At 35.4% G+C, this 25797-nt stretch overlaps 12 protein-coding genes and 5 pseudogenes across 17 annotated transcripts, besides 3 other annotated features; 12 read left to right on the top strand and 5 right to left on the bottom strand.

The window, feature by feature from the left end:
- Window positions 1-13: 13 nt before the first annotated feature.
- TVAGG3_0351650 (uncharacterized protein) lies at window positions 14-229 on the top strand (the record flags this gene model as incomplete). The annotated part of the gene is made up of 1 exon (XM_001320135.1): window positions 14-229. One exon carries the CDS (start codon window positions 14-16, stop codon window positions 227-229), a length of 216 nt encoding a protein of 71 aa, XP_001320170.1.
- Window positions 230-1358: 1129 nt separating this feature from the next.
- On the bottom strand, window positions 1359-2899 carry TVAGG3_0351640 (bifunctional inhibitor/lipid-transfer protein/seed storage 2s albumin superfamily protein family; the record flags this gene model as incomplete). The annotated part of the gene is made up of 1 exon (XM_001320134.1): window positions 1430-2896. The coding sequence occupies one exon, from the start codon at window positions 2894-2896 to the stop codon at window positions 1430-1432; it is 1467 nt and encodes a 488-aa protein (XP_001320169.1).
- A 3001-nt stretch (window positions 2900-5900) lies between these two features.
- On the bottom strand, window positions 5901-7298 carry TVAGG3_0351630 (ribonuclease H-like family; the record flags this gene model as incomplete). The annotated part of the gene is made up of 1 exon (XM_001320133.2): window positions 6231-7298. The coding sequence occupies one exon, from the start codon at window positions 7296-7298 to the stop codon at window positions 6231-6233; it is 1068 nt and encodes a 355-aa protein (XP_001320168.1).
- Window positions 7299-8690: 1392 nt separating this feature from the next.
- Window positions 8691-8792: a terminal%2Cinverted (terminal inverted repeat of Maverick-3 transposon ID:TVAGG3_0351540).
- Window positions 8691-21063: a mobile genetic element.
- TVAGG3_0351620 (uncharacterized protein) lies at window positions 8802-9680 on the bottom strand (the record flags this gene model as incomplete). The annotated part of the gene is made up of 1 exon (XM_001320132.2): window positions 8802-9680. The coding sequence occupies one exon, from the start codon at window positions 9678-9680 to the stop codon at window positions 8802-8804; it is 879 nt and encodes a 292-aa protein (XP_001320167.2).
- Window positions 10727-12115, top strand: TVAGG3_0351610 (protein of unknown function, DUF4106 family; the record flags this gene model as incomplete). Its single annotated transcript, XM_051231122.1, has 1 exon — window positions 10727-12115. A coding segment is annotated over one exon (1389 nt), but the record flags the coding sequence as incomplete, so codon positions are not given.
- Window positions 12526-13388, top strand: TVAGG3_0351600 (annotated as a pseudogene). The gene has a single exon. A coding segment is annotated over exon 1 (863 nt).
- TVAGG3_0351590 (protein of unknown function, DUF4106 family) lies at window positions 13456-14723 on the top strand (the record flags this gene model as incomplete). Its single annotated transcript, XM_051231121.1, has 1 exon — window positions 13456-14723. A coding segment is annotated over one exon (1268 nt), but the record flags the coding sequence as incomplete, so codon positions are not given.
- On the top strand, window positions 16383-16792 carry TVAGG3_0351580 (uncharacterized protein; the record flags this gene model as incomplete). The annotated part of the gene is made up of 1 exon (XM_051231120.1): window positions 16383-16792. A coding segment is annotated over one exon (410 nt), but the record flags the coding sequence as incomplete, so codon positions are not given.
- TVAGG3_0351570 lies at window positions 16822-17661 on the top strand (annotated as a pseudogene). The gene has a single exon. A coding segment is annotated over exon 1 (840 nt).
- TVAGG3_0351560 lies at window positions 19012-19886 on the top strand (annotated as a pseudogene). The gene has a single exon. A coding segment is annotated over exon 1 (875 nt).
- TVAGG3_0351550 (organellar and viral DNA polymerase type B) lies at window positions 20155-20883 on the bottom strand (the record flags this gene model as incomplete). The annotated part of the gene is made up of 1 exon (XM_051231119.1): window positions 20155-20883. One exon carries the CDS (start codon window positions 20881-20883, stop codon window positions 20155-20157), a length of 729 nt encoding a protein of 242 aa, XP_051100849.1.
- A 596-nt stretch (window positions 21064-21659) lies between the features above and the next one.
- TVAGG3_0351530 (uncharacterized protein) lies at window positions 21660-21860 on the top strand (the record flags this gene model as incomplete). The annotated part of the gene is made up of 1 exon (XM_051231118.1): window positions 21660-21860. One exon carries the CDS (start codon window positions 21660-21662, stop codon window positions 21858-21860), a length of 201 nt encoding a protein of 66 aa, XP_051100848.1.
- Window positions 21861-21888: 28 nt separating this feature from the next.
- Window positions 21889-22497, bottom strand: TVAGG3_0351520 (uncharacterized protein; the record flags this gene model as incomplete). The annotated part of the gene is made up of 1 exon (XM_051231117.1): window positions 21889-22497. The coding sequence occupies one exon, from the start codon at window positions 22495-22497 to the stop codon at window positions 21889-21891; it is 609 nt and encodes a 202-aa protein (XP_051100847.1).
- Window positions 21889-22497: a mobile genetic element.
- Window positions 22498-22888: 391 nt separating this feature from the next.
- On the top strand, window positions 22889-23263 carry TVAGG3_0351500 (uncharacterized protein; the record flags this gene model as incomplete). Its single annotated transcript, XM_051231116.1, has 1 exon — window positions 22889-23263. The coding sequence occupies one exon, from the start codon at window positions 22889-22891 to the stop codon at window positions 23261-23263; it is 375 nt and encodes a 124-aa protein (XP_051100846.1).
- Window positions 23264-23291: 28 nt separating this feature from the next.
- TVAGG3_0351490 (uncharacterized protein) lies at window positions 23292-23588 on the top strand (the record flags this gene model as incomplete). The annotated part of the gene is made up of 1 exon (XM_051231115.1): window positions 23292-23588. One exon carries the CDS (start codon window positions 23292-23294, stop codon window positions 23586-23588), a length of 297 nt encoding a protein of 98 aa, XP_051100845.1.
- Window positions 23589-23610: 22 nt separating this feature from the next.
- On the top strand, window positions 23611-24194 carry TVAGG3_0351480 (annotated as a pseudogene). The gene has a single exon. A coding segment is annotated over exon 1 (584 nt).
- A 32-nt stretch (window positions 24195-24226) lies between these two features.
- On the top strand, window positions 24227-24759 carry TVAGG3_0351470 (annotated as a pseudogene). Its single transcript has one exon. A coding segment is annotated over exon 1 (533 nt).
- The last annotated feature ends 1038 nt before the right edge of the window (window positions 24760-25797 follow it).

Here is a 25797-nt window from a genome sequence, read left to right as displayed (position 1 = left end):
GAAATAATCAACTATGGCTGCAGGTATATTTAAGAAACTGTGGGATAAAGTAAAAAGAGGAGCGAGTAAAGTTTGGGAAACATTGAAGAAGGGGGCAAATTGGATATTTAAGAATAAAGAAGCAATTAGTGACGTTGCTGAATCAATAACACCAAAAGCTGCCCCAATAAGAGAAGTTTTAAATAAAGGAGAAAAAGTTTATCAAAGACTACAACCGATACTAAGATAAAAATAATATTTATTTATTTTTCCACTATCTACCTCCTATTTTATTAAGTATTCCTTCAGCAATTCCACCAACTGCGTTACCTGCTTGTGCTCCCATCGCCGGATTACCTGCTTTAGTACCTAATACTCCACCTATGATAGTTCCTGCCGTTTTCGCTACTGGTGCCAAAAAGTTTGCAATGGGTTTAATAATCTTTTTATGAACCCAACCCGCAGCTTTCTTAATTCCATCCCATAATTTTTTAAAGAATCCTGCCGCCATTTCTGATTTAATATTAATTAAAAATTCATTTTCATCTTTTAATTCTAATTTTTATTTAATGATAAATGAAACCGATTTTAAAAATAAATGAAAGTGAAAATGTTCAACAAAAAATAAACGTTGTTAAACCAATTACTGAAATAAAAATTTTTTCATCTGTTGAAGAATTTAATGACTATTATGCTAATAATAAAAAATTATTTGAAGAATTGACAACGTGTAAATTGAATAAAATGTTTAAAGTTGATGGATTCAAAATTTCAAAAATAAAAGGAGTGATTAGTTTGAAATCTATTCCTCAATCAAGAATCACCTCATTAATGAAAATAGATGATTTAACAAAAAGAATAGAAGAGATTGAAGAAAGAATGAATCAAATAATTGATTTCATAAATTCACAATCTTCATTTTTAAATTGAAGTTTAACCCATTCGGGATTTAAACAATGTTTAATTAATCGCGGAATATCTGACATCATCTATATATAACTTCTTTTAAAATTAATGTTAATTTTTTAATGATTTATTTCATTATGTATGGGCTGAGTGTAAATGTCTTACAATTTTGAAAATTTTTTAAATCTTGATTTATTCAAAAACGTAAGAATAAAAACCGTAAGAATCATACATTTTTTACTTCATATGTTAAAAAAAATGATACAAAAATTGCTCGATATTGCATGAATTCTTACGGTTACAAAAAACGTCACTAAACCCTTCATCATATACTACTGTTTGGAAACATATGATATTCAAAATGAAAATAGTGCATATATTTAAATATAATCCATAGATCGTTGTTAATACAAAATAAATCATATTAATATCAAAAATTAAATAATTTATTTAGGAAAAAACAGAAAGAATAGTTATTGATAGAGGAATTTTACTAGCAATATACTTTAAACAAAATATATTTAACAATTTACAAATAACAAATTCAATCATTTTCAGGATCAATTATTTTGGTGTCCATATATCCATTATCTTCATGTGGTTCCTCAAAATCGTTTTTGAATGGATCTGATGAAGTAGCAACAACTGAAGTTGTGAACAGTGGATTATCATAAGTTACTGTTGTTGTGTCAGTAATCACTTCTGCATCTTCATTGTGAAACGGTTCTTCAGAATAGAAATCTGATGAAGTTTCATCTTTGTTATGTCTCTTATAAAGGTAAATACCAAGTATTATCAATGCCAGAAGGATTAAACCACACGGAACGACAACAACTATCCAGTTAAATTTGGAATCATTGATCTTCTGAGAATTCTTGTCTGTGAGATTATATGAGCCATTATTTCCGTTTGGAGAGACTGATGTAGGAGATTCAAATGAAGCTGTTTGCGTTTGAAGTGTTTTCTCAGTTGATGGATGCTGTTCTGGAGTTGTGATTGCTGGGTTTTGCTCAGGAGATGATGGTATTGGATTTTGTTCGGGAGTTGTAACGATAATTTCTGTTGGTGGATAGTAGTGTGGTAATTCGGCATAGCATTCATATGTTGTATAGTGCTCAAGCTTCTCATGCTCATCTTTAGTCAAAGTAATCTTTTCACCAATGAATGTAATGCGCTGGTAAAGAAGGAAGTTTGTGTAAGAATGTGAATCTGCGGCACAATCTTCAATCTTTAATGTTCCATAAGTGTTATGAGCTTGATAAGTTGTGGATCTTCTTACTGTATTACCAAAAATATAGAAACCAATTATGTGAACGTATGATGAAGCTCTTGCAGGATCAGCGTTTCCAGAAATGATAAGTGAGTATGTGTCTACATCGTTATATAAAACATTGCACTTTCTGCAAACAATAGGGTACTTGAAATGGTAAAAGTAGATAATTGATTGTGGACTTGTATTTCTTTCAATTGTATTGAAAGAAAACTCACAGTTTTCAAAGTCTGAAGTTATGTAAATGATTCCGTATGTTCCAGATATGGCTCTGTAGTTATATGACTCAGCACTGGAGATATTGCATTGAGTAACCGATAAGAAGTTAGTTAATGATAAGGGCTCATTAGATTTGCCACACTTGGCTGATGACAGAAATGAAACGTTGTATGGCTGATTTACTTTGATGTAGGCAATGGATCCTGTTTGGTCTCCTCCAACATTGCATTTTATAATACAATTGAACATTAAACGCAAGTTGAAGTCACCTACCAAATGCAATCCGCCGCCCAAAGAACCGAAGCAGTTTTCAAAAGTGCATCCATGTATAGTAACAGTCTTACTACTATCTCCCCCATCGAAATGAACAGGTGATGCACCTTCTTTGTCTCCGAGTTCATGAAATTGGCAGTTGAAAACGTCATACTCAGAGTCGGAGAATCCACTACCTTGAAAGCTAACAGAGGCTGTCTGATAGCCGGTGAAATCGACTGAAGCCGCTAGTGTTAGGAGTTGAAACATTTAGAATAATGACTTTAATTGTTTTTCTAAGAAAATTCCGATTGGCTATGACGCCATTATAAGTAATAATAGATTTCTTACTTTAAATAATATATTTTTGAATTGTATACCATACATTATATATAATATTCATTAATAATTTCGTGTTATACAATTTATTCGTTTGTTTCAAAATTCAAAGTATTCAATATCTCAAATTTATAAATTGAAATAGTTTCTCAATTCTTCGTACAAATTAGAAATCTTGATTAACAATCCAGGAAGCATGATAATACTTTGCCAGTTCTTATAAAATAGGTTTAAAATAAGCATAGAAAGAATATCTATCAAAATGGCCTGTTAATGGTATGACCCAATTTTACGTCATACTGAAAAATATAATTGAAAATTTTGTAAAGGGTATGCCCTCAAAAAAATAGAATTCTTCTTCTAAAGCAAAACTTAATGGCAATAGAAAATGTCACTGATAGAAATACAGGAAAAATATATCCCAAAATAGAATTTAAATTTTTCATAAAGAATTATTATATTTTTAATGGATTTCATCGTTTAAAGTACTTCTTTTATACAAAACCATGACTGACATTGGCTACCCTTCAACAATATTTGATATTGAATTTATATTCAAAATTTTAACTCAAATACCATAAACACAAATCCAATACATTAGTGCAAGTTGCTCAAAGCATATCTTTTATATTTTTGGTAATTTTTCCTTAAATTTTATTCTTATCTTTCAGAAACCTTGACAGTTGAGATACATCATTATTCTCACGGAATGCAAAACTCTTTCATAAGGATTTGCCGCAAAACCAATAAGATAAAATCGTTATTGCTTCACAAAATAATGAAATATTTTGTGATAATGTACGTTTAAATAAAAATATTATTGTATAAATGTCAAGCACCTAATTTTGATATAAATTCTATACATGGCACGATGGGCGCTACTTTTTTGGCGCCAGCTAGGGTTGTTAAAAATATCAAAAATTAGCGTTTTGAAGACACCATGGTGTCTTATAATTTTCCCTTCCTTATTGGCGTGTAGAAATAAATGCGCCAATAGATTGAAGAAGAAGAATTGTTTTTCTCTTAATGAACTTTAATCCTTTTGATATAAGAATATTAAAAACATTAATATAATTTCGATTTCGGAAATTCAATTTCCAAATTTTTTGTCGATTTCGGAAATAACAGGATCCCGCATCCAACACGCAACAACAAAACACAAAACACACTTTTTGGTTCTTTCATCGTTTTAATCGTAATTTATGTAATACATGATTTGGAGAAATTTTACAAAAATAGAACCTATATTATATTCTTTTCAAAGATTCTTGCAAATCATCAAAAATAATTGTATTTTAAAAAACGATCAAATTATCCTTTCATTATTTTAAACTTAAATTAGTTTTTATGATTGGCTAAAGCAATCATATTTATTCATCATTAAATAAACAAAAAAATAATATTTGAGAGTTATTTCAAAAAAAACACATTGAATTTATTAATTTGTCTCAATTTCAGTATTATAAATTTTTATAATTTCAATATTTTGAAATACACTTTTTAATATTTCAATATTTATGATATTTCAATGTATTAAGTGGTCTCAAATTGAGCTTCTCAAATATAAGTTGGCCTATTCAAATAATAAAATTAAATACCCAGATTTGCCTTACTTTTACCACCTCTCTAAAGCTGGGGACACCGCCTATCGTTGGGAGTAGCTATTAAATAGAACCACCAAGGGTATTTTTCGAACTGCCGGTGTAGTGTAGTGCAAACATCCCACATAATGATTCATTATGCCAAGGTTTGATTCCCATTTAACCAATTTTTTCTTTTTTGGATCATGAATTTTTTTTGGGTCACTATAAGATTTGTTTCATGTTCTAAATCTGCTGCATATGTAATCTATTTTTATTTACCTATTTTTTAAAAATCTATTGGATTGCCAAATTTGAATATATTTAAAATCATAAAACTCCAAAAAAACTATAAATATATGTTTTATGCATAGTGCCGATACTCAAATATCAGATTACTTAGATCCATGAATAATATCCGAATTTTTTTTCTTAAAATTAAACTTCAAAACTTCTTGCAATCTTATTCTTAATCAATTGTAAATTTTTAAAACCATTTTTTAAAATAATTTTGCGTAAATTTTATTCTCATGTTGTTTTAATCGAAAATTGATACATTTTCAAAAAAATAATATTGACTTATGAAATTCATTTTTAAGGTGAAATAGTATTGTTTTTATTAAAGTATATGAATAATATATAAAAAATTAATGAATAATATAAGCAGATTTTTAGTTTACAAAACAAATATGAGCAATGCAATTTCAAACTTTTGCTGGCAATTTCGATATTGCTCAAGTTTGTAGTATTTGTGATACCTATAACATCGGCTTAATCAAAATTCGATTTTTCTTATGAGTTATTGAGAAAATTTGATTGCAATGAGAAGGATTTCGACGTTTTTGATAAACTAAGAGCTGAGCTTTAGGGGTTCAGTTCATTTATGGCTGTAGTTTGATGCGTAGATCTCTTTTTTATTGTAAATTCTTTCAGCATGGAGATCGAGAATGAATCTTTTGAGAACTTTATGAGTTTTTACACCCGTAAAGAGGTCCTTCGAGGAAAGATAGTCCAGACTACATGAAGATGTGGGTTAACCAAAAAAATCCGATGGTTTCCCCATATTCATGTAGATCTTCGAAAAAATGAGCACCAAAAAAGCCAAAAAATAGGCTTTTTATTGGATTTGTACACTAGATCAATAATCTATTTAGGATCTGACACTCTTTTAGCCAGAGATATGAGGTCCTTTCTAGGAAAACGATCTATTCATCCATAAAAAAATGAATTATCGTTTTCCCCAGAAATTACATGGGGAGTGGTAAAAGTAAGGAAAATCTGGGTAATATTTAAAATAATAAATAAAAGTGATTGAGGTCATAGCAAAACGGCTGTTTGGAGGCAGTTAGGAGCTAGCGGTTGAAGCGATAACATTCACAGCCAACATCTACGGTCAAGCGGCAGCATTCAAGGGCAACATCTACGATCAAGCGGCAGCATTCAAGGGCAACATCTACGATCAAGCAGCAGCAAGGAGCTACGGCAGCAACGAACTACGGCAGCAAGGGGCTACGGCAGGTCAAGCGGCATCATTCAAGGCCAACATCTACAATCAAGCTGCAGCAAGGAACTACGGCAGGTCAAGCGGCATCATTCCAAGCCAACATCTACAATCAAGCAGCATCAAGGGGCTACAGTAGGTCAAGCTGCAGCATGGAGCTACAGCATCAAGGAGCTACGGCAAGTTAAAGATCAGTCAGATCTGGAAATATCTTTTTCAGGATTTCATTTGTCATGAAAAGCTTCAATAGGATTCTACACTTTATTAGATCTTCACGTGCGTTTTGATTAAACCTATTACGCAGGTTCCGCACAATTGAAATCATTCTTTCCACATCAGCTTCGGTTGCAGCAATAGACATGAATTTTAAGGCAATCTCTTTCAATGCCTTGAAATTTGCATCACATGCTACCCAAAACCTTTGATCCAAGCAGGTGAGGTCGGTGTTGTTCCTGATTTCACTCTCATTCATATGTATAAAGTTGGAAAGAGCTTTCTTGTACTCATTAGCTATGTTCTTGGCCGAACTTCTCTTGTAGAACCTCGCTTCTGCTTCTGCACGTCTCGAAAGCATCTCGATCATAAAATCGTTGAAGCTGTACTCTTCCACTTCTTGCATTGACAGAGACGCCCATTCACCAAGGTTCCTGCCTAGTCTCCTCCTTGGTTCATTCTCTTCAACTTCTTCATCCTGAGCAATGTCTTCTGCATCTACTTGGCCATCACCTTCAATTGCTTCGTTCTCAATCTCGGGCTCTTCTATATCTAGATTTCTGTCCAATTGATCCTCTGCCACTTCATCCAAATGATCAGGGGTGTAGCTCCTTGGAGGGATTTCAAGTTCAGCATTGATAGGTATTGGTTCTTGGAAGAAGAGTGAAACGTCTGGCTTGTACTCAGTATGCATGTTCAATTCTGCGCGGATGACTGACCGGCCCCATGGAGTTAGACCAAAGGCAAATTTCATCAAAGCGTAGTTGCCCTGTTTGTCAAAAACTTCATTCATGTTGGCGATTAATGCATCTGCAATGCGCTTTGACGAACTTGATAATTCAGGACGATTTGCAATTCCGGTCAACTGCTCAATCGTCGATTGAAACATTGGATAGATGTAGCAGAAGCAGCCAACGTCACTCTCTGCATAATTCAAGAGTTTCTTGATTGGTAAAAGAATCTCTTCGAAATTTAACAACCATTGTGGAAGGATCTGGGTTTTATCATCGTGAGTTTTTTGGAGGTGTAGGTGGACCATTTGCCGGGGATGCCTTTGGTGATGCTGACAATTTATTAGAGGAAGATAAGAAAAAAATTAGGGGCAAAGGAGCGACAATGTTTAATCCAGGAAATGGAGGTTTTTATGCAGGTACCTATAAAGCGGTTCCATGCAACGGAACGATAGGTTCATATTTGAAAGGAGGCAATGAAATTGCACTTCTTCAGGCTCGGCTGGTGGTGGAGGAAACGGGTTTTACGGCGGCGGAGGTGGTGCAGATCTAGCGGGCGGTGGTGGTGGGAGCAGCTACGCATCACCAGATCTGTTTAACGTTCTATTACTCGGTGGTGATAAAACTTTCAATTCACCGAATGGAACTGTTGTAACCGGCCATACCGGTGATGGGTTCATCCGCATAGAACCATCTGACCCATTTACACTTGTGAAGAACACCGTTGGCTGCAAGTGCTCAAACGAAGGAAATTATTTTGTAATTTATTCTGCGCAGCTTTTCATGATGGCTATGGAATGCTTAATGTTTGCATAGATTGCATCAAAATTATAATAAAAACCTCATGTTACAGTTTGTTTTTCAATTGTCAAATTATTTTTTTCAAAACTATCTACAATTTGAAATTCAACTGCAAAGGATTTCTAAAAATCATTTTAAAATGTTATTTGATGAAATACAATAGAGTTTTATTTTATTCAAAAAAATCGAAATCAAATTCCTGGAAAGAATCATCAATTTGTGGGGGTTTAGATTCACTAGATTTGGTCTTATGCCTTACAGTCCATAGTCTGCATTCAATTATGTTAGTATTTAAAATTGGAATCGCATCTAATAATTCTTTGCATTCACTAGCCATTATTGTATTGGCATTATAGCCCATCACCTTTAAGCCACTATTTATAGATGATCTCCCTTTAAAAATTACTTTTGATAATTGTGGAATATTTAGAGCAATCGAGTTATCGAAAAAGCATATTCCACATACTAAACATCGCTTCCATTTATTTTCAGCATTACCTGCGTTGTCTTCAAAATCTTTGATTTGTTGAAATGCTATCTCAAGAGAAACAACTTTTGTGTTTCTTTTCGATTTTAGTGACGGAGCTGCAAACTCATTTCTCATCGAAACAAAGCATTGTAACTCTGTGTATGATAACAAATCAATGTGTTTGAGCATAATGCTGCATGATATTTTCTTGATGCATTGAAAAGGGAGTTATTCGACCAGAAATCAATTGAAAAAAAAAAGCAAATTTTCTCAGATTGCAAATATTACAATGAACATTAATCGAGAGTTATCGTATGCATGACATTTGAATGATCATCAGCATTAGTTTCGAAATCTTTTCTATAAAATTGAAATGATTTCAACAAAATTGCATGAAAAATAGAGAAATATAATTTCCTGACGGTAAATCAAAAAAAAAAAAAAAAAAAAAAAAAAAAAAGGTAGTGGGGCTTCCAGGGGCTGCGCCCCTTCTAGCCCCGAAGATGTTTAGTATAAAATGAGGTTTTTATTCGGAAAATTGTTAGTCTTCTGGTGTGAATTCGGAGGACTCTTCGTGTTTCTCTTCTTCGTGTTTCTCTTCTTCTTCCTCTTCCATTGCTTCTGGGAAGAAGTCTTCTTCTGGGTCGAAGACATTATATAATGTGTAATTGAATGACACATTATATCTTTCTTTGAGTTCGCTCCTGACAAAGAACTTAGTTCCAGGAATACAGAAGACTTCTGTGCGTTGGAAAAGCTGATGTCCTGGAACAAATTTGGCAATTAGAGACTTCTTTTTTCCGAATTGTTCAGGAGTTTCCATGACGACAGTAACAACATCTCCATCTGCGAGGTCTTGTTGTTGTTCGGAAAGGTAAAGAGCAATGATATAAATGGTTGCTGCGTTGAATTCGAGAAAGTCGAATTCAAATTGTGTAGTCGTATAGCAGTCAAACCATTTTGTACAGTTGTCTCCGAACTCGTCAATGTATTCATCTTGGTCATATCCGTAACTAAAGACTTGGAATTCGGCAATTGTCTTGTCGAATGACCGTTGGATGTTACGAGGAAGATTTTGACGAACTTGGTATAAAGTTCTCAACATTATGAGCTTAGTAAATGTTGGAAAATACTGAACTAAGACATCGCTAAGCTCAATTGGACTTGGAATTGTCTTAGTAAGTTCAATTGAACTAGCAATTGCTTTGTTCAGAACTTCACAGAACTGAGTATTGTATATAGCGTCTGGTTGTGTGTTTTCTTCGGCGTCTTTGAGATATTTAGAGCAAATTTGTTGAAGAATTTCTCTTAATTCGCTGTTAGACTTTTTGGCGGTTATTCTAACAGCTGTGCCAGTTCTTGGAGGTTGTGGGGCTTTGGCTTTGGTTAGCGGTTGAGAATTGTTAATGTTGGCTTCCATTAGACAAAAATAAACTGTTTTTTTCGGACTACTCATAGAAAAGTTTAAAATAAACCGTTTTCGTCAACGGTAACCCCCTCTATTTTTTTATTTTATTTAATAGTTACCGTTGGCAAACCGTTCCATCTCAAATATTGAATGAACTATAAACGTTTTTGTTTTCTATATATACTTTTTTGTCCAACGGTAAAACTTTTTACACAACGGTTTTGAGAGTCGTCGCCGTTGACTTTTTTGTAGAGCACTCAAAATAGTACAGCTTTGTCTGGACAAGTAAGGGTCTATCGTCGCTACAGGAAAAGTTACAGGCGTTCCAAGGAAGTATACTTTGAGAAGACTTTCCCCCTTATAGAATGAGATAGGACGGTTATTTTACAAAACTGACAACACTTTGACCGAGTAGTTTTTTGTGCTGAACAAAAAGTGTCATATAAACATCTGTCAAAAACCGCTTTTTAACTTCACTTAAAATGCCACGTAAGCTACGTAAGAATATACGTAAGAGGAAGAGAGCATTGAAACATCCAATAGTAAGACTGACACCACAACAACAGTTGCAACAACAAATGCTGAATGACCCCACTATGTTGCAACAAATGTCAAGCAATCCTATGCTTTTAAACCGAGTTGTTGGTGCACAGAGTGGAGGTTTAAGAGCGGCACTTTTAGCGAAAATGGCAGGCTATGGTGGAGCTGCAGACGGAACAGCTTATAACCCTCAAAGTCAAATGAATTTGAGTTCACTCAAAAATCAAATAACAGATGTCAAAAAGTCAAACATAGACATACAGAAGCAAATAAGTGAAAACGAAAAGAAACTAGAATATGACAGACACACAAAGAAACTAAATGAGTTAAACGTAGAGAAAAAGAAGAAAGAAGAACAACTGAAAGAACTAAGTACAGAGGAATATGCGAAAAAAGTGTCAGAAAAAGCAGCAGAAGTAGCAAAAATGGAACAAGATGTCATAAATTTGAAAAACCATACTACTCAATATAAAATACTGAAAGATGAAGAGATAAAACAAAAAGCCCTGAAGACATATATGGATAGCGATGAGTATAAAAAAGAAGTTGAAGCAAATGTAAAGGCAGAAAAACTTTTACAGTTGCAAAACCAAACCGTACAGTATGAAAACTTAGCACAAGAAAGTAAAAATAACGACGCGGCTATGCAAAAGGCAATGAAAAGCGCAGAATATATAAAAGCCAACAATGACTGGTTAGATGCCCAAGCCAACGCTAAAGCAGCCCAACTCATAGGGTCAATAAGGACAAAAATACAAGCGGATGAAGATAGTTCAAATGAAGCTTTAACAAATGCTGACTTTAAGAACGCCTTCGAAGCTCTTCATAGTAAGGTGAAACAAGTGAACGACTTCTCATCTGGAAAGAAACTGAAGTCTGAAGGTTTCGACAAAGAGTTAAAAGAAGTAGCACAAAATATGACGAAAATAACAGATGCAGCAACGAGACAGGCAGTTCAAAGTGCCTATGACGCCGTTAGAGCAACTGTTGTGAAAAGTCAAGAAAAAGAGTTACAACAGACCAAAACAGACCTAGTAAATGCTTTCTTAAAAACGAAAAGTCAGGTAGGACATTACGCTGCAGATGGAACATATGTGCCAGCTGGTGGAACTTATATACCAGCTGGTGGAACTTATATACTAGCTAGTGGAACTTATATACCACCAAACCCTCCAAGAGAAGCACCTGCACCAGGACTACCTAAAACATTTACATCGTCACATGGACGCAGACACAGGCATGCACCAAAACCAACACAACAACCAACAGTTCAAAATCCAGCACCACAACCAACAGTTCAAAACACTGCACCACAACCAACAGTTCAAAATCCAGCACCACAACCAACAGTTCAAAACACTGCACAGCAACAACCACAAACAGAGCAAGGACATAAAAGAAGTAGAGAACAAGGAAACCAAGAATTCTTAAAAATGCTTAAGGAAGACTATGGTTACCCAGATACTCTTGACTTTAGTGACAGATATAAAGAAGCTATTAGAAAGTTCAAGGAAGGAAATACTGACCCGAACCTATTTAGCTTTATGGCTCAACACCAAATCGGATATAATTTCAAACCTGGAAAATACAAGCTCGCAAAGGGATATGATTTAATAGCATATCATCCAAATGACATGAACGAATTTACTCCGAGATATTTGGTGTCAGAGCTAAATGATGATTCAACTATCTTCATGAAACGCGTAAAAAATAGAGACGGAACGAAAGAAGAAAGGCTTATGAATGCAGATGACTTAAATAGGGAACTTGTTAAAAACGGTCTCGGAATATATGAAATGCCAGCAGATGAGGTACAAGAAACTCCACAGGAAGAAGTTCAGATACAACCAGACATGGAAGAAATAGTTCAGCAACAACAGCTAGAAGAGCCTGAAGGAAACGAACAAGTCGCTCCTTTGGAAACTAACCTCACAGAACTAGATGAAGATTTGGAACAGCCGAAAAATCTTGACCCTCAACAAGAGTATGCGGAGAATATGGAATATTTCCAAGAGTCTAAAAAAAATTCGGCTGACATAGTAGAAGAATATCGAAAAATGTTTGCCGACATACAAAAGACTCCAACACCAGATGAAAATATTCAGCATAGAATGGAAGAACTGAAAAAAATGTACACAAATACAACAACCCTTTTTACTTACGAGCATTTAACGTTCAATCTTCGGATGAACTCGGTGAAAATAAAAGGTTAAATTTCAAGAAAACATATAGAAATGAAACATTGTTTAAAGTTCATTCAGAACCTAGCCAAGATGGAAACAAACCTACTTTTGTTTCTGCAGACGATGGAACTACAATGAGATGGGGTCATAAAGCTAATCCGGATAGGTGGTTCATAAACTTACAACCACAATTCCAAGAAGTTGTAGACGCAATGGAAGTCAATGGTGAACCAGATATAGCTGGTATTTTAAGCGCGGCTTTAATGCCATTGAAAGATATGAAAGATGCAGATATTTTGGACCAGTATGAAATGAACATGGCTGATGGAAATATAACACCTGACGTTCTAGAACATTTATCTCAAAGAACTACACAGAACCATAGAGATGGTATATTTGGTGAAGAGTTTAGAAAGAAAGTTAGGGAGAGGAAGGAAGAGAACCTATTGTACATGACCTTGCAAACGAAAGTTTACAAAATGTCATAAAAACTTACTTTGCAGACAATGAACGAGAAGGGATGAATATTTAAGAAAACTCAAATGGACAGTACCAAATGAAATGTTAGTATTGAAAAACATGTTCCTTGACAAAATAAAACCAACTACAGAAATAAACGACGCAAGACTGAAAGATTGGGTAAAAGCTTTCCCATTCACAAAAGATATAGTTGGTAACATGGAAAGAAAACCAGAATGGCTACAAAAACATATATTTGGAAACGAGCTTATTCCATATGGACAGGCACTGTTTGAAGAGCTTGAACCAGAAACTCAGGAAAGAGTCATGCAAACAATACGCGAAGACTCAAATACAGACTATGACAAACTCTTTCTAGGATATAGGTTACCTGAGATGGGCGACCAGAGCCAAAAGGCAAAAAGGACATGGGAAATTTGCAACATACTAGATGAACATAATGCAAAGATGCAACAACTTCAAGCAGAGGGCAATGAAGGAAAAAGAAGAGTTAAAAACTCAGTCAGGAAGAAAGTAAAGCTTGGTCCACGTGGGTTCTATTATGACATATAAATCCAACTATTCTATATTTTTACTCATATGAAATGTACGCCGCTCAGAATATAACGCCAACAGTTTTGGATGCTATGAATGGAAATGTTTCCGAATGGTATAACGAATGCGACAATGCCATTAGAAGGTCAGAAATAGTTCCTGGAACTTACGAATATACAACTGCTGTTTCTTATGGAAACGTAGGTGAGTTTGGAGAAGGTTCTTCAACAACAGTAGATATTGCTTGCGACAGGTTTCATATAATTTCTATTGACAACTCTTTCTTATACGTGGAACAAGACATTGAAATAAAACCTTCTGCCAAGTTGTCTGACAAGAAAGGTTGCAATGGAATTTTCTATGTCGGATACCAATATGCTCCAGAAGTTTTCATGGGATATAAGATATATTCTAACTCTGACTTAGTTCAAACAGTAACATGGGCAAACTATGAATGGTTCGCTTTGAGAAACTCAGTACAACCACAAGCTAGAGAACAAACAGACCAGTATGCAACTATTGAGAAAATAAGAAGACTTGACCCTAACGTTCCAGGAGTTTATGTTAACCTTTCTGGACAAACTGCAGCAGCAGTAACCAAAGTAAAATTGAAACTTAGAGTTCCTTTGTCATCTTTCCTCATCTTCAGGTTTTTAAGATACTTGCCAAACTGGGCAGGAAAAATTTCTATCGAACTTACTCCAAGCAAAAATAACTTAGTCATTGCACCAACACAAGACCCATTCACTCTTACAGAAGTAGTGGGAACAAATAAAATGTCATTCGCCGACTTTTGCAAAAACAAAGTTGACTTAGACTTTGGTTTCTCAAACCTCAACACTGAAGTAAACTATTATTTCAATGCTGCTGGAGATGCTTGGGACCCAGTTAAGTTCACATGCGAAAAGTTTGAATGCAAGAGAATAGAAAGCAGACTTGCAGTCTATATGTTGGACCCAGATATTTCAAATGCTTTAGCTGCCAAATATATTGCAGTTCCACTTATGTTCCCTATACACCAAATATCTGTCAAAGACTTTGCAGGTGAAGTTGGAAACCAAAGTGCTGACCCAGGTGCAAGAACAGATATTGCTTTAACAACTGCAATGAAACATGCAGATACTATGTTTGTACTGTTCAGACGAACTATAAATGACTATTCTTGCTTCTACAACCCTGGTATTAAATACCATATAAACATAGATGGCAAATATTATCCAAGAGAAGAATATTCTACAGTTGAGGATATGAGGTCATACAACTTGACATTAGATGCTATGAACTTTAACAACAACTTCACAACAACCATTAACCCTGAAATGCAAAGTTCTATTATGCCATATGTGAAAGTATGGACCATACAGGAGCTCAAAAAACTCAATATACAAATGGAGACCGTTCAAACTTTTGGCTTGGCATTCCATTTGCTGACTCAGAAGACTTTATGGGTGGTATTTCAACTGTTGGTACAGTTCAAATACAATATACTGGTGACAGAGACGGTCCAATGAATTGAAAGCAAAGAAGTTTACAAAACCAATAGCACTTTTCACGGAAGATGCTCTTTTGAAGATTCGTTCGATGAAACCTGCTGGGGCTCCTCAGATTGGCATAACGACAGCTTCCATCGAGCAGATTTTGGCAGCAGGTCAGTAAGTTGTTCTTGAACTGACTTCTCTCCGTCAAATATTGACAGTACGCCAGTTTTGACATAAAATTGTATTATAAACTTACCTTTAGAAATATCGGTCAGTTTTGTTGTTATATTTTTGTCTGCTTCAAGAACTTTCACCATTTCAGTTATACCAACTTTCTTTGCTTTATGAAAATATTTTGGTTCAGCAAAGACTGCTATTCTATAACATTTTCCATTGTTTGTGTAAAGAACTATTCTGTCAATGAACTTGTATTGTTTGTGTGTGTAAACTTTGTTTTGCTTCAATTCGAAGAGATACTCAAATACGTCCATCTTTTTATTCTAAGTAAAATGTCATTTCCGAAAAATAGAAGCGTAAGTGTTTCAAAAGGTTTAATGGCGGTGGCAGATGTGAAGTTAAATTCACCAACTCAAACAAACAGTCAAAGTGTTGTTGTCAATGTCAAAGAAAGAGATGTTGAAGTGGGGAAACCATACGAAGACGAAGATGGTATAACAATAGTTCCTGTAAAAGAACAACCAACATACCCTGAAGTTAGCAGAGACTTAAGTTCTGTTGCAGATATTCGAAACGACTACCAACAACTTAAAGACAAACTTAAAACTCAGGAGAAGATTTGTCAAGCTTTGGGTATAATGTTAAACTTGGTCGAACACAACCCTGTAAAAGTGAACTCATATGTCATCGCACCTCATGAAATTTTGAAAGAACTATTGAAACTTTTGACAGAGGCAGACGATATAAACATCAAAGAAATAGAACCCGACATTGTTGCTGTGGTGTTTCATATAATGTCATTGACAAGATATACGTTATGAAAGGAGGTGAAACGTTGAACTTAAAATATAGTTTCCCAGACGTCATAAAAATATTTGACGACCACAACATTTCATTAAAATTTACTTGCTAAGTAAATGGCAGAAGACATAGTGGTTTATACTATTACGACTAAAAACCCTGAGTCATATAATTCTATAACAACAAACTTACAAAGTCCTCAAGGACGATATTGTAAACTGACCTTAAACACGATGACGACTAAAGCCTGTTTTGCTCTTTTGACACCAGAAGACTTTGTTGTTGTGAATGGTAAAAAATACTTCTTTGAAGATACTTACTCAGATATACCACCAACAGGTTTTGTTGACTTATTTAATACTTTAAGGACGGATGTAACATGTGCTGCAACTAGAGCAGGTTTCATTATGTTTGGATGTCCGACTGAGTTTACTATAAACGATATGAGCTATAATACAAAACTTATATCTGGTTTTTACTACCAACAGTTTCCTATAACAGGAAAAGGTGTCATACAAGGAATGTCTGTTCCATTGACTTTAAGTACACCTATTTTATATATTGTTTCAAACTTAGGTTCAAAGTGCTATTCGAATGTCGACAGAAACTACTATGACCAAAAGATACTCATGCGTATAAACAACACTTTCTCTGCTGGTTTGCCTATTGTTCATTCGAATGCAGAGTTTTCAGCTTTAGTAAACTCAAACACTTTAGCAAACATAAACTTAACCTTAGTTGACGCAAACTTTGTTCCTGTAAAACTTTTATGTCCTATGTATTTGTCAATGACGGCAGAAAGTTTCGAATTGGAAGATGCAACTGGTGAAAGTATTGTACTACAAGAACAACTTCAACAACAAATAGCTCAAGAACAACAAATGCAACAAATGAACAAATGGAACAAATGCAACAACAAAGTCAAGAATAAAAAAAATATTTTTTTTTATTTTTATAAAAATGTACAGAATAGACGTTTCAGATTTTTATGACTTCCAAGCGTTCAGAAATATGTGTCCATTTAGAGACTATAACAAAGCAGTCGAGAATTTGAAACGTTTAGTCATTTATGTTGACTCTGCCCCAGAATGTTATGTCATGAAAGAATGGGATGTTGTCTTTAACAAACCAAGAGCAACCATAGTTTCAGAACAAGAATGTAGACAGAAACTTAAGAAAATAAAAGTCGTACAAGTTGGATGAAGATGTTAGATGCTTGGGATATCTTATTGTCAAAGTTAGAAGATTTTTCAGTTCGTGGTATAAAGTTCTATACACCATCTCCAAACTTCTATTCTATCTTCACTGGATATAAATACGAACAAGTAGAATGGAAAGAAAATGTTATAGAAGCTTGGTTAGACCATGTCAAAGAAATTATATGCAATGGAAACGAAAGAGTCTATGAGTATATCTTATGTTGGTTTGCAAACATCTTACAACATCCAAGTGCTAAAAATGAAACTGCTCTCATTATAATTGGAAAACAAGGAACTGGTAAGAACACTTTCTTTACAGATATCTTATGCAAACTGTTAGAGGGCTATTCGAACCCGAATATGACAAACTTAGAAAACATCTGCGGTAAATTTAACTCTTCAATAGAGAATATGAAACTTATAGTATGTAACGAACTTCAAAGTATAGATACAACAAAGGTTTTAAACTCAGATGCTTTGAAGAGTCTTATAACAGACAAAGTTGGAGTTGTTGAAAGAAAATATAAAGACCAAAGAGTTTGTGAAAATGTTGCAAACTTCGTCATGGTTTCAAACAATGTTGTTCCGATGAAGTTAGAAAGTTCTGACAGAAGATATGTAGTTGTCAGAACGTCAGATTCTCATATGCAAGATACAGAATATTTTGACGACTTAGCAGAAACTTTGACACCTAACTTTTACAACCACTTGTTCTCATATTTCATGACATTAGATATTTCTAAGTTCAATCCAAGACAAATTCCACATACCGAAGAAAGACAAACATTGTTAGAAGCAAACAAGAGTGTATATGAACTGTTTATAGATGAGACTAACTTTGAGTGTTTAGATGAAAGGTCATTGTACGATGAATATAAACAATATTGTCAAGATATGGTTATATGGCAGCGTCTAAACGAACATTCTTGGCAAATGTCAAAAATCTTTTAGATGTTCAGAACGGCGTATATACAAAGAAAAATTTTTCTGAGTAAATTTTAAAAAAAATATTTTTTTATCCGATAGAAAAGATGACGAAATATATTTCAGTCAACAATACATGTCAGGACTTAAAGAAGAACTAGACCCATTTATATTTGAATGTTTACTTCTACCATTTTGAAAAGTCTACATTTGACAAAGTTTGGAACATCGAACCAGTTAAGTTTGCTATTGTGACTAAAAATGGTGCGAAATTTGAAGACTTAGACATAGAAGGTTTGTTAGCAGTCAAAGAAAATTTTGACAGAAGGTTCTCAAACCTTAAAGAAGGCAAAGCATACAAACTTGTTATACCTTATGAACCAAAGAAAGCAGACGACTATGAATATTATGAGTCTAAGATAGTTGAAGTTCAAGGTAAATTGGGTAAAAAGATTTTAGAGTCTAAGCCAGTGTTTGCTCCTAAAGAGGAAGAGAACATTGACATTGACCCAGAAATGTTCTAAAAATAAAATTTTATTTTTACATGTCAAATTTCTTCTCTGGAACTGGTTCAGGTTCTTTCTTCTCTTCTTCTACTTTCTTTTCTTTCTTTTCTCTCTTCTTCTTCTTCTCTGGTGGAGTTATGTCAAATTTCTCAGAACCATATTTATGTAAAAGTTCTTTGTCCTTTAATAGCTCTTCTATTCTGTTTTCTATTTCATCTTCAAGAACAGCGCATGTGCCTTCTTTGCATTCTAAGAACTTTTGTTGGACTTCATCTTTCCAATCGGCGTCATCTCTGTCAACAAGTCTGTCATTGACAAATTTTAAGACTGCTCTTTGTAATGTTTTATGGTTCTTGTCATATTCCCAGAAACAGAACTTTAGAACAAATTCACCTTTCTTGTTTACACTATGTAAGATTTTATGGTCGACAGAGTTTTGAGTCGAAAAGCTTGTCTCGAATATAGATAGCGAAATCGCTAGACATTTTCTAAAAGATAAAAATTTTAATTTTTCTAAAAATATGTTAGAAAAAAAGTTTGCTGACATTGACAAGAAATTTGAGAATGTTTTAAAGAAGAACAAGAGGAAGTTGGAAAATGCTCAGATAAAACCCATACATGACAAGTTCTTATTTGCTCAGAATGGTATAACAGGTCTAATTGCACCACCTGGGTCGGGTAAGACTTTCACTTATCTTAAAATGGCTGCACAACAACAAGAACTAGATGAGAAGAACCCATTCTATGAGTTAGTTGTCATTTGTAGTACTTCTGGTCAATTTGACCAAACCGTCAATTCGTTCAAAGATATTATAAAGAAGTCTAAGTTAGTATGTATAAAAGACTCTGAGTTGTTAGATTGGATAAAGAAGTACCAAAGAAGAGTTTTGAAGTACAATGCTATAAATGAGTATATAAATTCGAAGTTTAAAGACCCAAATGAGGAAATGCAGAGAATATTAGAGAAGAAACACTTCAGAAACAAACAGAAAGAGATAGAATACATTTCGAAGAAATTGCAATCGTACGATTGGAAGACTTACCCTCATAGATGTCTTCTTATCTTAGATGATTTGCTTCTCATCCTTTGTTAAAGAACAGAGAACAAGACATGTGTCGAATTCTTAAGAAGCTCAGACACTTTAACATCTCAGTTGTCATTTGTGTACAGACAGCAAAGAGTTTAAGTAAGGATGTAAAGAGAATACTTACTGATATCATACTTTTCCCTGGATTGTCCGAAGACGATTTCATGGAACTTATGAAAGAGTCCATGGCAGGTAAGTTTGACAGACATGAACTATGGGAGAAGTACAAAGTCATACAAGACCCTCATACTTCTTTCAGAATTCACATCTACGCGAACAAAGTTCAAATTGTAAAAAGTCAAGCTTGAAAAATAAATGGTTCATTTACTCTGCTTGTTTGAAGTTGTCAAAATACTCTGTTATTTTTCACTGTTTTCATGAGTTTTGGCGACCAGGGTTTCTTCCCTACTCGCTGTTCTTCACGATTTTCATACGGAATCTCTTCTCTCGGTTTTCCGAGAGAAGCAATCTTATGTCATTTTACTCAGAATTTTACTCAGAATTCAATAAAAATATATTTTAGGGTAGAAGGGTAGATATAACCTGTTTTCTAACCTCTTTTCTACCCCAGTTATTTTATAAGCGTTTTACATGGTAAACATTGTGAATTCGTGAAATTCTAAACAATTTCGTAGCTTCTATTTCTTCTGTCAGTACATCGAATGTTTTAACTATGCCGAATGTTTCTTTATATTTCTTCTTGACATCTGAAAGAAGGAAATCGTCAGCTGTTGGATAGTTTTTGTTCAGAAATGTCAACATGTCCATTTTATCTTCTGCTGGTTTCTCTACTTCTTTCTTTAAGTCTGCATAGTCGTTTCGCATACGTTCTATCTCTTTGACGGAGTAGTTATATTTCCTCATTGCTGCTTTACATTTTGAACATTGCGGGTTCATTTTAGCATTGTACATTGAAATCTTACCTGCTAGTATGACTAAGGCGTCAATTGCTCTCTTTAACTCAAAAGTTGCGGGTTTTATCTGTTCATTCCATATCTTACCTCTTCTATCTTTATCTCTTATCTGCCATACACATTCAGCAACTAACGAAACAAAGTTGTCGTAGGTCTTAAACTCTTCAGATTTATATATGTCAGAGATGTTCTTATATACCATGTCGCAATCTTTGTCCATGACTTTGTGGTTGCAATGAAATCCAAGAAACTCATAGTTAACCTTTCGTATGAACTTCTTTATTTCTACTGAGTCAGTTGCTTTGACTTCTATTTCATCGAATTCTGGAATAGTAAGCTTTTGTTGTTGGATTTCAGGCAATTTGGGTAAATGGTCAATAATATCCTGCATTTCATAAAGATACTGTTCATTTGTTTCATCTTTCGCACTACAGTCTAAATTACTTGTTAAAAGTTCTTGCTTTATCTTCTGGATTTTTGTTTCGAAAGTATATGAAGAAGGAATGAAGCTTTTCATCTCTACTAACATTGAAGTTGGGTTCATGACTAACGAGTTTGGTGCTGTTGTTGCTAACATGTTCTTACAATAAAAATAAAAAATATTTTTTTAAAAAAACCAACTTTATTTTTTATTTCGGGAAAACTCATGACAAATTCAAGAGGGTAGAAAAGAGGTTAGAAAAGAGGTTATATCTAACCTTCTACCCTAAAATATATTTTTGCCGAATTCATGAGTTTTGGTTGAAAGAATACGGTGGAGCCAAAAGTGGCTCGACCTCAAAACAAGCATTTTCTGTATAAAATTCATGAAAATTCATGAGGGTAGAAAAGAGGTTAGAAAAGAGGTTATATCTAACCTTCTACCCTAAAATATATTTTTGCCGAATTCAGCAACAAAATTCAAATTGTAAACGGTTTAATAGAAAAAGTGTAATTTTTTTCATGTCCGAAGACTCGAAGGTGCAACACTTCCAAAATACCGACGAACTCAGAAGAGCAGCATGGCAGTATGTTCTTGACAACTTCTTTGAGTTCTCCAGGTACACCTTGGAAAATGCTGAAGAACTCCGACACAGAGAATTTGGAGAAATTGCACTCCAATACTACCTTGACAAACAAAGGGTAAAATAAGACTAAAAACTTAACGTTTAAAAAGTGACATTTTTAATGAGCTCCGAGTCACCGAGAAAACTTGGTCAGATGTTAGCAGCTTACTTCCCTGAGGAAGATGGAAGCGTTACATACGTAAGGTTCAAAAACAACGAACCTGGAATTGCGTACCAAATTCGCAATTACATGACCATGGAAGAGTACGAAAGGTTTCTACAAGAGAAACCAGCTCTAAACAACTCAGAAAAGAAAGAGTAAAAAGTTTAACTCGTAATTGTTTATTTTTTTACTTGTATGGGCAAGCTGCAAGAATGAAGTCGACTATCTCAGTCTTTGTCTTGACCAGTTGGACTGCTCTTGCGAGTACGTCTGTTTTGCGGTCTCCAGCTGGTGTCTGACCTTCGTAATTGCGCATGTTCTTGAGAGCTCCAACTGTAAATGGCTGTAAGATGAAGAGTCTCTCAGACTGCTTGAGGTAGTCTTCACGGTCACGAACCGAATCTGTGGTACGAGTCGAATTGGTCGACCTTAGGGAAGAGACTGAAAGCCTGTCATCTTCCATAGGGGCTGTGGCATACTCTTTGCGTAAACGGTTCAGACCTTCTTCGAACTCTTGGTCTCTCTTCGATTGGGATTGAGATTGGAATTGGGGTGGAGGGTTTGACATGAACATCCAAGGGTTAGGGAAGTAAGGCATGGGTTGAGGAGGGTAGTTTGGAAAGCCTTGTGGTGGGTAGTTTGGAAAGCCTTGTGGTGGGTAGTAACCTTGAGGTGGAAATTGGTAGTAATTCGGAGGTCCTTGTTGGAACTGAGGTTGCTGAGGAGACTGTTGTGGTGCTGGAGCATGCTGTTCCTCTGGCTGTGGAACGGGTTCAGTAGGTGGGACGTCGGACATTCGTTTGTGTCTTAACCGTCTTTGTTCTGAAACAATATAATATTGTCTTGAAAAAGTACAACATTGTCTTGAAAAAGTACAACATTGTCTTGAAAAAGTACAACATTGTCTTGAAAAAGTACAACATTGTCTTGAAAAAGTACAACATTGTCTTGAAAAAGTACAACATTGTTCTGAAAAAGTTCAAGACTTGTTCTGAAAAAGTACAGCTGTCCTCAAATTTGAGAGACATTGTACTGAATTTATACAACATTGTTCTGAAAAAGTACAACATTGTTCTGAAAAAGTACAATTGTCTTGAAAAAGTACAACATTGTCTTGAAAAAGTACAACATTGTCTTGAAAAAGTACAACATTGTCTTGAAAAAGTACAATATTGTACTGACTCAGTATGGAGCTTGACCCCTTAGACGAAGCAATTTATCTAATTGAGGTAAATGAAACCGTGAAGGAATATCTCAGCAAGTGCAAACCAAGCAAGTCCATTGGCTTCTGGTTGTCCAAGAATAGTGTCTTAAAGTTGGAAATTGAAACAGGTGTTGCAATTCAAGTTCCAGAAGGCACTGCATTCGATGATATTAAGGATGTGAAGAAAGAAGCCCTCTTGAAGTTCTTCATGAAACGTCCTTGGATACTACTTCCATATCGTGAGAGCCCAATTCCACGAATTACACAAATTCTCAGAGCACTACTTCACTACTCTGGACAGCCGTTCTTCATAACCTCAGAAGGCGACATCCAACCAATTCTTCAGCCAGTTCAGTAAACATCTCATTTTAACTTCACTTTTTTTTATGTTTTTACTCACACTCGTACTCAACAGGTTTGTGTACAACTATTTCAACTGTGAACCTTGTATTGACCGGTCTTCCTGCAAATGCAAGTTCGGTCAATACACAATTTATGGTGGCAAGAAAGACAGTGGGGAATGTTATTCTGACATCTGTTGTTGCGCTCGAGAGAGATTTGAAATTTCAGAGCCACCTCCCCCAAGAACTCCAACACCAACACTCAAGTTGCCAAAGACTCATGTGAAGAAGAAGCCTTCTGGTAAGTTTCTTATAGCCATATACATGGCACGCTTTGAGTAAAAACATTTTTTTCATTTTTTGAATGAAGCAAGTTAAATTCGTTCCACACCAATCTCAATGGACCGATGAAGAGTTTCAAGCCATGGTTGAAGGTGTTGAGAACGACATAGACGGCGAACTTGAAGGAGCTCAAACCACAATTGCAACCAAAATTGCAGGAGTCAAGGAACAGATAGCTCCACTTAAAGCTACCAAAGCTACTCTTGACCTCATGGATAGTTACCGTTTAGATGTCAAGAGTGGAATAAGACATTTAAAATTAAAACTTCTAAACTACGAAGCTATACTCCAAAAGTTAGCAGAAATGAGAAGACTTTACCAGAGCTACTTACATGTAAGGGACTTACCTTCAAGCAGTCCGACCAAAGATGAATTTTCTGACATTGTCCCAATTTTGTCCGAAAGTCAGCTCAGATGTTTTGAACTGCTCCCAACATATCCAGAATATGAACGTTTGCCTGAACTCTTCCGCAATCTCAAAAAACGTTTTTTGGTTCTCATGTTCGAAACTTTTATCGGAAGAGACAACAAACGTTCAGAAGAAGAACAAGATATTATTTTAAACTTGTTGTATGACATAACGTCATAACAAGCTTTTTGAAGTAAAACCGCCATTCTCAAACCACTTCATTTTTTCGATGTCCGAACAAGCACCGAAGCCAAACTCAATGGCAGATGTCCTTTCAATGTTGCCAGAAAAGCGCCCAGTTCAAATTCAAATTTTGAATTGAAAGCTCATCTGACAAACACCGTTAAGACTCTCCAAAGTAGTCTTATGGAAGAGATGACCAAGCTCAAAGCCGATGTCCTCATGAACCAAGCTTCCAATGAGAAATGCCTGAATGATTTGACGGAAACCTTGCGCATTTACGAGAGAGAGAACCGAGACCTTGCCAGACTCATCTACCGTTTCTTCGAAGAGATAGACGCCATCTGGAAGGTACTCGGAAAGGACAGAACATGCAACACCGTACTTCGTGAACACAGAATTGAAGAAGGAATTGTCGAGGAAGAAGAGAAACACGAAGAAGAGGAAGAGGAAGAAGAGGAAGAAGAGAAACACGAAGAAGAGGAAGTTTGGGCAACCCTTGTTGCCGATGACACTTACGAAATTTCCCAACCCTACCCATACCAAATCCGCAACAAGGAGACAGGCAAGGTTCTTACCCCAGTCCTCAACAACTTGGGACACTTGAACCTTACCCTTCGGAATTACGGTTCAATTTCCATGGGCAAGCTTGTCGCAATTCAATGGGTTCCAAATCCAGACAAGAAGACGAGGTCAGACACATTGACGGTGACAAGCTCAACAACCGTAAGGAGAACCTCGAGTGGTTCTAAGAGTAAAAAAATTTTATTTTAGGGGGAAACCCCGAGTAAATTTAGGTGTTTATTTGGTAAGTAGTGAAATTAAGGTAATTTGGACAATTAGTTCCCGACCTCTGAATTGGACTCTTTCGTCATCCCAGTTGCGTAGGAGGTCGTCCCAGAGGAGTTGGTAGAATTGCCAATCCAAGGACGATTTGTCCTCCCAGGCATTGAGGATGTACTGCTCGTAGAGTCTCATGACCTCTGCCTTGCACCAGACACCCTCTCCCTTGGAACGTAAGGCTTCTTCGAAGTGCTCGAATGCGATTGGCTGCGGACCATCTGAAATGACACTTTTTGTCCGTTTGGTCAATGTTCGTGTCTCGTGCCATAGTCGACGAAAATACAAACAAACAGGTTATATATGAGTTTGAGACCAAGAATGGTGTAACTCGACCTGTCCGATTCAAATTCGAATAAAAATTTTTTACTTCATGCAATGTTTTATTTCTGTGCCGTCTTCAAGTATGCCCCAGTACTTACGCTTGGAGAGGACATGAACTTCGGTGAAAATTTTGTCCAATTTGAATTGACCCATCTTTTCACCGACCATTCCCATTTCAATGAGTTTGTTGTACCTTCTTCGTTCGTCATGAGTGCGTCAATGTTCTCATAGTAAACCTTCACTTTGGATTTGACTTCGGAGAAGAATTTGTTGTAGTTGTCAAGGACTGCCTTTGCGAACTGAGGGTAAGACCAATGTTCGACAATAGGTTTTACTGTGGTTACTAAGCCACCTTGACCTTGAGTAATTCGTATTTCAAAACAAAAGGGGAGAACCTTTCAACAAAGTTGTCGACCTTCTCATAGTGTTTACTCTTCATCTTTTGAGGTTTTTTTA

Source organism: Trichomonas vaginalis, chromosome V (assembly GCF_026262505.1).
Source record: "Trichomonas vaginalis G3 chromosome V, whole genome shotgun sequence".
Taxonomy (NCBI): domain Eukaryota; phylum Parabasalia; order Trichomonadida; family Trichomonadidae; genus Trichomonas; species Trichomonas vaginalis.
Note: the sequence above shows the minus strand (reverse complement) of the source record. Positions and strands in the feature narration are given on the sequence as shown.